Genomic DNA, 12952 nt, shown 5'->3' on the forward strand with positions numbered 1-12952 from the left:
TTTGCACTTAATTTACACATAAATTGCACGCGTGCACTTTTTTATACCTGCAAGAACAGACATATAATAGCTAGTAGAACTTGTATAAAAATAGGTTTAAAAGAAGAAATGAATTGGTGTCACTGGTATTACCCTTAAATAAGAAAAACGGTGAAATAAAAACTTAAAAAAACAATTCCACACAATTAGTACAAAAATTGCACTTCTTATAATATGCAAGAGGAAACATATAATAGTGAAATTTCCGTACTCTAACATAATATATACATGTAGTACTTGCATGCATACATTTACACACACTCAACATCCAAAAATACACATAAAGAAAAAAGGAAACTCAACTAAAAAAGGAAAAAAAGGAAAGCAAACACGTGCAAAAAACAGAAGCAAGCACAAGGAAAAAAACATGCACGCGTACTAAAATTGGCATGCACGAAAATTGGCATGCATTTGATCGATCCATGTGCGAAAATGCTAGACCTACATACTGTGGCTAGGTGGGCCCCAGCCCTCTCTAATGCCAAATTAAAGTCTGCCAAATCATCTCATACGTAGGTTACGTAACAGCTCCTTCGTAGATGTAGTATTGCTCATCCATGTAGTGACAAAATTAAAACATATCATTTCGTAATGGCGGCGGGGAGGATTTTCTTGCTTAGGCCCATGAAGTTAATGGCAACTATTCTATCAAATCTGCGTATCGTGCTCTCGTGACTCGCAAAGAGCATGCAACTCTAGAGGAAGGGGCGGCTACAAGCACCTCACAAACTGATGGATAGATGTGGAAGCGACTATGGAGGCTTAAGGTGTTGCCAAAAGTGCGCGTATTCTGATGACGAGTTGTGAGAAAGATTTTGCCAGATGAATGCACTCCTCGGCATAGACATATACAACCACTTGGTAGATGCAAAGTGTGTTTGGCAATGGATGAGGATTTGATGCACGCTTTAGTGCATTGCACTCATGCGAAGATGTTCGGGGAAGAAGCATATGCTTGGTTGGGTGTGCGTCGGCCACGGCTACACCCGGACACGTGGGCTCGTGACATTTTGTCTGACCCACAGTTTACGAACACTCAGAGGGCACAGATGATTTCCGTTATGTGGGCGATCTGGCAATCTAGAAATAGAATTACGCACGATGGAGAGAAACTGGCCCGGTTGACGACTGTTCGGCGGATCAAGGAATACCTGTCCGTCATAGAAATACCGAGTTCTGTTGCTGCTATATTACCGGGTTACGGATGGGTGCCGCCGGAACCGGGGGTGGTAAAGATCAATACAAATGCAGCGATGAGTTTGGTCTTGGCTCAGTATGGTGCAGGAGGAGTCGTTCGTTCTGACACTCGTTTGCTGGGCGCTTGGAGTAAACCTCATCATGGGGTTACGGATCCGTTCATTGGTGAGACGATGGTACTAAGAGATGGAATTATTTTTGCAAGACTGCGCGGGTTCTCACATGTGATTATGGAGACAGACTGCCTGGAGGTAGTGAACCTCTGAAAATCTCGTCATAATAGTCGCTCTGTTGTGGCATTTTTATTTGCAGAAATTGGGGAGCTAGCTGCCAATTTTACTTTTTTTTGTATTCAACATATAAACAAGTCAGCCAATCTACCGACCCATCTTTGTGCTAAGCATGCATGCTCACTAATGGCAATCGAGAGTTGGACTGACACTAGACCTTCCTTCCTGCTCACTAGCCTGTTGGTTGATGATGCCAGGAGTTCCTGAGTTGAATAAAGCTCCCAAGTTTGAACGCGAAAAAAAAGACATGCATGCATGTGGCTGCATCGGGCGAAGATTCTCTGTCTTGCCATGGCAAAGGATGCCTCTACCTTTCCCCTCATGGATGCCCTCCCTTTCTGATTCAATGGTTGTTGAGCGAGCTGCCTCTCTCTAAGCACAGCTTGCCAAACCATGTGATTCCTTGGCCCAACTAAGGCCCAGTTCGGGGGGAAACAAGCCCAGCTCGCCAGAGAGAGGAGAATGCAGTGATTCAGGTTCAGAAATGAACTATGGTTCAATATAGGAACAAATACAGAAAAGATTCAGTTAAGTAAAGGCACACGTATAGACAGAATTCAGTTTTGGCACTATAGTACAGTACAATCATAATTAAACAAACATTTCCAACATATATTGCTTATATTGCAGTATAGTATCGAATGTGACAACGTTGTCAAAGTGTGCATAATCAATGACCATCTTAGCATCAACCCAAAATATATTGCTTATAATCTCCTCACAATCCAATTGCAAAGCATATTGGTAAGAAGGATTCTCGACGATCTTGCCTTGAAAATACTTCAACATGCTTCCTGCTTGTCCATATGCCAACTCTCTTTGGCGCCTGCCCTGTAAGTGATTCTTTAGATCACGAGGAGTGTAGGTGAGATTCATTGGTCCTCCAACTCGGCGACTAGCTAGCTCATGTGAAGCTTTTGGCCTAATTTCAGAATCATCGGCTGTCTCAATTTCAAAAGCTTGAACTTCTGAAATCTTTCTTTGTGATAACATCAAATGGAATGTTTGTGGCAAGTAAAGACCATTATTGTGGACAAGCATTACATCAACCACTTCACAATTCCCTGCCACTCGATCCAATGAAAGTGTCATCCGAACTTCACAATTTGTTCTTGTTTGAGCTCGGGGATTCTTTGTGATATGATCCCTCTTGTCGTGTGCTCGAAGACCCTCTTTGGCACACACATATCTACATGATGTTGCCTTCCCGTCAACTTTAATCTTATTTATATACCTTTTTCTGACCTCAAAACCTGCACGGCCTCCATAGTTTATCCAGAACAACCAAGCATCATCTAAGTTTCTGAATTTCAGACCAACTTGAGGTAACCAGATAGGACTCTCATTCTCCCTACACAAAAGTTAATCAATCTTTGTTGCTACAGATCTGGTTGCAAGCAAATACATTTTTTTTTCGAATGGAAAGTCTAACTTACTTCTTGTTGGATTGTGCCATTGAATCTTAACTGGAAGGTAAGAAGTCGACGTATACTGCACATATTATGAACAAACAGACTGAATATTTCAGACAATTACAAGTAAAAGTGTGTAGATTTCTTTAGGATAACCGAACAAATAAATCAATCATACTAGGCAGTGAAAGAGCGAATATTTCAAACAAATAGCAATTACAGGCAGTTTGCGTTCCTGCTCTAGGCGACTCGGACACAAACCTAAAAACTAGGCAGTCTCTGTTTCTTGAAATCGAAGGAGGACACGAACCTGAAGCAGAGGGAAGTCGAGCAGCTTCGATCTGCTCCGACGCTCAACTAGGACGGCCCAGCCAGCGAGGCGTCCAGGCACCCCGATGATCGTCCCAATCGCTAAGACGCTAACTGAGATGAGAACCCGCACTGGACTCCCGCGCCAAAAATTGCATCTGGCGGCTGCTCACCCGCCAAATCCTCTGGTTTTTCCTCCTCCAGGTCCTCTAGCTGGGCCTTTACGGGCTGGCTTCGTTTCGATTTGGGCCGATTGATGTGCACAGAGAGAGGCAGTTCGCTCAGCAGCCGTGGGATCAGAAACGGAGGGCATCGTGAGGGGTAAGGTAGAGGCAGCCTTTGCCATGGCAAGTCAGAGAATCTGCGCCCGGCTGCATCATGCACTCACCAAGCAAAGGCAGGAAATCAACTGAATAAAGAACAGCGTCAGTCAAATCCATGGAGACTTCTTACTCACGTATCATAAAGCACATTGGATCAACGGCATCAAATTCGACTGACCGAAAATGAAAATTCAGTTGCCTGACATATAGCTAAAGTGAAAAATGATAATGATGTACTACATGTTCAGTACAAACGCAGCAGTCAAGTAGCCATCTCTCAGCTCAGATCTGTTGAGGAGGAGACCTGAAATGGAGATGAATTGCCGAGCTTTAAATAGACTTGCACAAGAAGATGTGACTTGCATTGCAATGGAAGTAAAGCTCAGCCATGATGAGACCGGAGCCAAAAAAAAAAAAAAGCTTAGGTACGCAAGGATTTTTATAGAGATTTTTCCCTTTCCTTGTATTATACGGATTTTTATACTGATTTTGAGACAGAGGAGGTAGCCATATTTTTTCAGTGGAATCTGTTACCACACATCAAAGAATTTAAGTCTTTGTTGGTTATAAAAAAACTTGATTGCCTGTTTACTGCTGTGCAGATTTCATGTGTGTCGCTCTGAACTGATGAAATCCAACTTGCTACTAGTAGAATATCCTTCTTAGGTCTGAGACATTCAGCATTTGTTTTTCTTCCTTGGACTTCACATCTATTTAGTCTATGCATCAACATCGATTTTCTCAACCAGATTCAGAAGCTTAGCAGATTCAGACTGGTTATAGAAAGCTCAACCAGATTCAGAAGGTTAGCAGCAATCACCGTTACATCAAGATCATTTTTTTTTCAACCAGATTCAGAAGCTTATCATATTCAGACAGGTTATAGAAAAGCTCAACCAGATTCAGATGCACAACTATTCAGACGCACCACTATCACCACGATGCGTAAAATGGAGCTCTTTTAGCCAATTCCATTTCTAGCACGCCATCAGGATTCAGGATAGACATTGTTCGTCCATCAAGTAATTTCCATGCTACAGTAACTGAATCATTGATTGCTCAAGTCAAATAATTACATGAACAGGAACACATAACTAAGATTCGTGCAACTGATTACACAGTAACACAGCAGTTAAGCTAAGTCAGTGGCACTGCAATGAAATAATTAACCAGTGGCACTGCATCTATCAGATGCTACATCAAGCTAATTAACTCTTCAGCGACACAAAGCCAGGGTGCTCTGCTCCTTTGGGCTTGCTGAACCACCGGTGCTCGAGCGCTTCCGCCGCCGTGATCCTCTCGGCGGGGTTGAAGGCAAGCAGGCCGGTGAGGACCTCACGCCCGGCTTCCGAAAGCTCCTCGAAGAACTCCAGGTCGAGCTTCCCCGTAGAAGTGATCTGATCTCGCAACTTGTAAATCTCGGCGAGCAGCTCCTCCTCTGTGTCCGCCACGAAGAGGGTCGCGCCGGCCAACATCTCCGCCATGATGCACCCAAGCGCCCACATGTCCACGGCCTGGCCGTAGTACCGGTTGCCTTCCAGCTGCTCCGGTGAGGTGTAGATCAGGGTGCCGACACAGCACTCCTCATAGGGCACTCCGGCCGGCTTCGCCCGCATCGCCGACCCAAAGTCACCAACCTTGAGCCCGCCGAAGAAGCCGACCATGACGTTCTCCGGCTTGAAGTCCCGGTGGATGACGCCGGCTCCATGTATGTTTTTTGCAGCGTCCAGGAGCTGCTCCATCATCACGCGCGTCACGTCCTCGGATACAGGCCTCCAGAGCGACTCGCGGAGGGTGCGGCCGTCGGCGACGAGCTCCGTGACGAGGAACACGTCCCTTGTCTCGGCGTCCGTCGCCACATCCAAGATCTCGATAATCGACTCGTTTATAAAATTTTGAGGATCGAGGCTGTTTATGGGCTGGCACTGGCGGCGCGCGGGGGGATTCAGACAGATTTTGGGTACGCGTCGCGTTTACGCGGGTGACGCTTTTTTTTTTAAATTTACGCGGGTGACGCTCGCAGTCGCAGGGACAGCTCACTTTGAAATCTCTTCGTCACGCGCAAGGCAACTCGTACGCCATTCTCTCTCTTTTTGGTTCCGTTTTATATATTTTTATTTTTGCGAATACAGATTTTTTAAAATGTTCAAACACTTCTAGAAAATTCAAGACTGATTTTAACTGTGTGAAAACTTCTTAAAATTACATGAATATTTCTATAATATTCATGCACGCATATTTTCCATCAACTCAAGGTTTTTTAAATGTGGACACTTCTTTTTCCCTTTTCTATATGAAAATATATGAATATTTTCAAATTTGTAAACACCTTTTTATAATAAATGAAAAATTATTACAAAGGCATGAATACATTTTAAAATTACAAGAAGATTTTTAAATGTGTGTACACTTCTTTCAGTTATAAAATTTTATTAATTACTTGATGAATAAACTTTAATACTCCCTTTATAAAGTAGAGACCTACGTACTATATTAATTTATGGAGGAAGTACTTGATAAACAATTTAATATGCCCGTGCATTGCATCACGAGAAATAGTACCCTTGCATCCGTTTTAGTCCTTAAAAACTACACCATCATCAATTGCCACGATGAAATAGGCCATGTGTTGCAATGGGAGCTGCACCCTCTTACTGAAAAACCACATCGTTTAGTCGACTAAGTGTCGGCATAGAACCACATCGCGCAAGACATGAGAGTCATAGTCGATGAAGCTCCGACAAAGTTTTCTGCCCTTTTTTTAGCGGCGAGGTTGGGGTTTCTCGTCATGTGCCAAGATTTGATGTCAGGTGCTTAAATATATGCAAGGGTTCAACTGCGATAACTACAACTCCGGCGCACTGGTCCTTATGGGCACGTGCACAAAGATTTTCCCGTTGACATCGACAAAGTCAAACCGGCTCCGACAGAGAGCGGCGACATCAACTCATTCTTGCGGCAGTAGTGGGTGTTCGATGGTCTTAGAGTCTCGATGTAAATTTTTTTAGATGCCTTGTACTTCCGGTGAACTTTTATAACAGATGTGGTCTTTTCGCCTAAAAATTGTAAATAAGATGCAACCCTAAAATTTTAAAATGAAAACGATATATCCAAGTTATTAATTTTTTATTCTGCTGTACAGTTTTTAAAAAATTTAATTAAACAATGTATGTATTCTTAGCTTAATCCAAACAAATTTGAGTTTGTTAGGAGTATATGCTAGTTAACTAGGCTAGTGTAGCCGTGGGTGCTAGCGTGTTTGGTTAGGATTAGTATAAGTATGATCAAGGTTGCTGGATAATTAGTAGTACTGGTAAAATAGGAAAGTATAGACAAGTCGGTTTAGAGTTTCCTTATGTTAGCGTGAGTTCTATTTGGAGTAGGTAGCTTGTCCGTATAGGGCTTGGGTTCACGATGGTCATGGTTGAGTATATATACACAGGCGTGTGAGTTTATTGTAACCACGAGAGAAAATAGAGAAAAGAAATAAAGAGAAAATAAGGGCACGACAAGGGCACTTGGCTATTAGATTTTTGTACGTGTGTGTATGTGCAGTTTGATGTGATCGATTCTGAGGGTGAATTTTCAACAATTGGTATTTAGAGCAAGCTTCAAGTGAAGCTGTGCTTGCCCCGGGGTGACGACCCTGCTAGCGCCTCGGGGCGGGCGATACAGTCGCCGGTGCAGCGACGAGAAAGAGCGGGTGATATAATCGCTGGGTGATGCAGCGACAAGGAGAGCAGGCGATTTAGTTGTTGGGGGTGCAACGACGTGAAGGATCGGGTTGATTGTCGTTCGGCGGAGTGACGATGAGGAGGCGGCGATGACGCTGTCGCAAGCGAGGCGACGGGTGATCGGCATTCGACGGAATAACCTGGAGGAGGACGACAGGGCTGTCGTCGGCAAGGCGTTGATGATCGTTGATGGTCATAGAGGTGCCGAAATTGCGATAGCATGGTGTTGGGAACATAGTAATTTCAAAATTTTCCTACGCACACGCGAGATCATGGTGATGCATAGCAACGAGAGAGAAGAGTATCGTCCATGTACCCTCGTATACCGTAAGTGGAAGCGTTATGAGAACACGGTTGATGTAGTCGAACGTCTTCACGATCCGACCGATCCAAGTACCGAACGCACGGCACCTCCGAGTTCAGCACACGTTCAGCTCGATGACGTCCCACAAACTCCGATCCAGCAGAGCTTCACGGGAGAGTTCTGTCAGCACAACGGCGTGATGACGGTGATGATATTGCTATCGACGCAGGGCTTCGTCTAAGCACCACTACGATATGATCGAGGTGGATTATGGTGGAGGGGGGCACCGCACACGGCTAAGGGATCAATGATCAACTTGTGTGTTCTAGGGTGCCCCTTGCCCCCGTATATAAAGGAGCAAGGGGGGAGGCCGGCCGACCCCTGTAGGGCGCGCCAGGAGGAGGAGTCCTCCTCCTAGTAGGAGTAGGACTTCCTACTCCTACTAGGAGGAGGAAAGGAAGGGGGAAGGGGAGAAGGAAGGAGAGGGAGGAAAGGAGGAAAGGGGGCCCGGCCCCCTAGTCCAATTTGGGTTGGGCTAGGGGGCCACGCGCCCTGCCTCCTTTCTTCCACCACTTGGCCCGTGAGGCCCAATACTTTTTCCTCGTATTTCCGTAACTCTCCGGTACTCCAAAAAATACCCGAATCACTCGGAGCCTTTCGATGTCCGAATATAGTCGTCCAATATATCGATCTTTATGTCTCGACCATTTCAAGACTCCTCGTCATGTCCCTGATCTCATCTGGGACTCCGAACTACCTTCGGTACATCAAATCACATAAACTCATAATACCGGTCGTCACCGAACGTTAAGCGTGCGGACCCTACGGGTTCGAAAACCATGTACACATGACCGAGACACGTCTCCGGTCAATAACCAATAGCGGAACCTGGATGTTCATATTGGCTCCTACATATTCTATGAAGATCTTTATCAGTCAAACCGCATAACAACATACGTTGTTCCCTTTGTCATCGGTATGTTACTTGCCCGAGATTCGATCGTCGGTATCGCAATACCTAGTTCAATCTCATTACCAGCAAGTCTCTTTACTCGTTCTATAATGCACTATCCCGCAACTAACTCATTAGTTGCATTGCTTGCAAGTCTTATAGTGATGTGCATTACCGAGAGGGCTTAGAGATATCTCTCCGACAATCGGAGTGATAAATCCTAATCTCGATCTATGCCAACTCAACAAGTACCATCGGAGACACCTGTAGAGCACCTTTATAATCACCCAGTTACGTTGTGACGTTTGGTAGCACACAAAGTGTTCCTCCGGTAATCGGGAGTTGCATAATCTCATAGTCATAGGAACATGTATAAGTCATGAAGAAAGCACTAGTAGTAAGTTAAAACGATCAAGTGCTAAGCTAACGGAATGGGTCAAGTCAATCACATCATTATCCTAATGATGTGATCCCGTTTATCAAATGACAACTCATGTCTATGGTTAGGAAACATAACCATCTTTGATTACCGAGTTAGTCAAGTAGAGGCATACTAGTGACACTGTGTTTGTCTATGTATTCACACATGTATTATGTTTTCGGTTAATACAATTCTAGCATGAATAATAAAAATTTATCATGAAATAAGGAAATAAATAATAACTTTATTATTGCCTCTAGGGCATATTTCCATCACATGGAAATCATCGAGATCATCGTTGGAGGGTGCAAGGTGAAGATGGCGAAGTTGCGAGTCGTCATCAAGGTGTGCACATGAGTTCTTGTAAGGTGCGTCCAAGAGCTTAGGTGTGTGAATCTTCCGCTGCAGTTGAGATGCGTCACCGGCGAAGGAGAGTTTAGAGTGAGAGTGGATGGAAAAAGAAAATTCTGCCTTGCGCTTCCATTAGTGATCAAGGAGTTCCGGTGAGTTCATATACGATGAAGTTGAGTTACACGTATATGGCGAGTTGTGATGCCGTCGGACAGGAAGCGTCGTTTGATAAGTTGAGTCACCAACGGCAAGAGACGAAGTGAAGATGAGGCGGGTGAACAGATGTGTTTCCTCGTGTGCATTCAACCGATGAGAAGATGAAGATCAACGTGAAAATGAACGTGCACCAGTTAAGTTGAGTTCCTGCATGAGGCTATGTGTGTTTAGTCTGCATGTAGCACGCTAAGATGTGACCGTGTGGCTGGTAGTCCGGATAATCGTTGGTTAAAATCTATGAGTCGGTATGCAAACGAAGTTGTGGTGACGATGAAGTGGTCCATCGTTGCATGAAGAGAGAAAAGTTGTGATCTGGTAAGTCGCGTCACCGGAGGCAACGGGCGTGACAAGATGAGTAGAGAATCGTCTGCGTGTCTCATCAAGTGAAGAATCGGATATTTGGATTAGGGGATGAATGTTAGCTTAATCCAAACTTATTAGTCTGCAAGTCTATGTTAGTTTTTAGTAGTATAAGGAAAGCTAGCTTGAGTCGGTTTGCTTTCCTTGTATTAGTGATGTCCGGCCAGAATTAGTAAGGGTGTAGATAGATTTTGCGTACGCGTAGCATTTACGCGGGTGATGCTTTTTTTTTTAAAATTTACGCGGGTGACGCTCGCAGTCATAGGGACAGCTCACTTTGAAATCTCTTGTCACGCGCTAGGCAACTCGTACGGGTTTTCCATCCGTCCATCATTTTTTTTTTGCATTTTCCCTTTCTTTTCTGTTGGCTTTTATTAATTTCGAATTTTTCTATTGTAACAAAAAAATACAAGATTTAAAGAAAATGTTGAAACACTTTTTAAAAATTCAAGAACTATTTTAACTGTGTGAACACTTCTTAAAACTTACATGAATATTTCTACAACATACGTGAACACTTATTTTCCCTCAAATCAAGGTTTTTAAAATATGTGCATACTTCTTTTTCCATTTTCTATACGAAAATATGTGAATATGTTTTCTAAATGTGCGAACAGTTTTTTTATAATACATGAAAATTCATTAGAAAGGCATGAACACATTTTAAAATTACATGAAGAATTCTAAATGTGTGGACACTTCTTTTAGTGATACAAACATGTTTTATATACATGATGAATAAGCTTTAATACTCCCTCTGTAAAGTAGACACCTTAAACGTCTTATATTAATTTACAGAAGGAGTACATGAACTTTCAACCTTCTACTAGCTAGTGCGTCTTGTTGGCATCAGAAAATAGTCTATAGATGGAGCTATCAGTCTCCATGGACCAAGACGGAATGGCGCATTGGATATATTTGGTACTTTCTTCATTTCATAATTTACTGCGCCACGCTTTTCAAGATTCAACTTTGATTATAAATTAAACCAATAATATATAAATCATTTTACTGAAAATTTTTATCTTTAAAAACTTCTTCCAAATACGAATTCAAAGGTATTTGTCATGCTTCCACCATAGTCGCTCATGTTGGTTAAATTTATGATCAAAGTTGAATCTCAAAAAGTATGAGCGCACTACATTATGAAACGAAGGGAGTATGTACCAATCCAATTGTTCATGATAGATACAAAAGCGAGACACCATATTCCCGGTCGCACTCCTTTATATCTAGTTGATGGGTAAAGGAAAGAGAAGATGTTGCCGAGAAAATGCGCCCAATAAAGGCCGGGCTAGCTTGCTAAAGAGGATCAACCAGCATCACTGATAGCTCGATAGGCATGATACTAATCAGGCCGCAGGTGGTTGATAACCCACAAGTATAGAAGATCAATTGTAGCCTCTTTCGATAAGTAAGAGTGTCGAACCCAACGAGGAGCTAAAGGTAGAACAAATATTCCCTCAAGTTCTATCGACCACCGATACAACTCTACGCATGCTTAACGTTCGCTTTACCTAGAACAAGTATGAAACTAGAAGTACTTTGTAGGTGTTGTTGGATAGGTTTGCAAGATAATAAAGAGCACATAAATAAAGAGTAGGGATTGTTTAGATGAAAACACACCTAAGTTAGTTTTAGTAGAGAGCTTGTTGTCACACGAGAAAGTTATTTGTCCCTAGGCAATCGATAACTAGACCGGTAATCATTATTGCAATTTTAATTGAGGGAGAGGCATAAGCTAACATACTTTCTCTTCTTGGATCATATGCACTTATGATTAGAACTCTAGCAAGCATCCGCAACTACTAAAGATCATTAAGGTAAAACCCAACCATAGCATTATAAGGCATCAAGTCCTCTTTATTCTCATACGCAAACAACCTACTTACTCGGGTCTGTGTTTCTATCACTCACACCACCCATCATAAGCAAATCATGAACATATTGCAAACCTTACAGCGGGGATCCCTCACGCTTGCGCGACACGAAGATCACCATAGGACAGCACCAATAATAAAACATGCAACTCAAACCAATCACGATCATGAATTAACCCATAGGACAAAACGGATCTACTCAAACATCATAGGATAGCAATACATCATTGAAAAATAATATATAGCGTTGAGCACCATATTTAAGTAGAGATTACAGTGGGTAAAAGAGGGGTTACACCGCTGCATAGAGGGGGGAAGAGTTGGTGATGATGGCAGTGAAGTTGTTCGTTTAGATAAAAAAGATAATTTTTGATGTGGAATGTTACCTAGCATAATCTTGATCATGTAATCTAATCATGGCATGAATATTAAGACACGAGTGATTCAAAGCAATAGTCTATCATTTGACATTAAAAATAATAATACTTCAAGCATACTAATAAAGCAATCATGTCTTTTCAAAATAACATGTCCAAAGAAAGTTATCCCTACAAAATCATATAGTCTGGCTATGCTCCATCCTCACCACACAAAATATTCAAATCCTGCATAACCCCGATGACAAGCCAAGCAATTGTTTCATACTTTTGACATTCTCAAACCTTTTCAATTTTCACACAATACATGAGCGCGAGCCATGGACATAGCACTATAGGTGGAATAGAATATGATGATGGAGGTTGTGTGGAGAAGACAAAAAGGAGAAAGTCTCGCATCGACGCAGCTAATCAACGGGCTATGGAGATGCCCATCAATTGATGTCAGTGTGAGGAGTAAGGATTGCCATGCAACGGATGCACTAACAGCTATAAGTGTATGAAAGCTCAAACTGAAATTAAGTGGGTGTGCATCCAACTTGCTTGCTCATGAAGACCTAGGGCATTTGAGGAAGCCCATCGTTGGAATATACAAGCCAAGTTCTATAATGAAAATTCTCACTAGTATATGAAAGTGATAACTCAAGAGACTCTCTATATGAAGAACATGGTGCTACTCTGAAGAACAAGTGTGGTAAAATGATAGTGACATTGCCCCTTCTCTCTTTTCTCTCATTTTTTTGTTTATTTTTGTTTATTTTCCTTTTTTTCCTTTTTTTGTAGGCTT

At 42.6% G+C, this 12952-nt stretch overlaps 1 protein-coding gene across 1 annotated transcript in view; it reads right to left on the reverse strand.

The window, feature by feature from the left end:
- Positions 1-4681: 4681 nt before the first annotated feature.
- The window catches only part of LOC119352349 (cyclin-dependent kinase G-1-like), a 78131-nt gene continuing 69860 nt past the window's right edge, over positions 4682-12952 (reverse strand). The window contains exon 4 of the mRNA XM_037619021.1: positions 4682-5495. Coding sequence (XP_037474918.1) covers positions 4779-5495 — 717 coding nt within the window. The 3' untranslated portion in view covers positions 4682-4778. The remainder of the gene's footprint in view (positions 5496-12952) is intronic.

Source organism: Triticum dicoccoides, chromosome 1A (genome assembly GCF_002162155.2).
Source record: "Triticum dicoccoides isolate Atlit2015 ecotype Zavitan chromosome 1A, WEW_v2.0, whole genome shotgun sequence".
NCBI lineage: Eukaryota > Viridiplantae > Streptophyta > Magnoliopsida > Poales > Poaceae > Triticum > Triticum dicoccoides.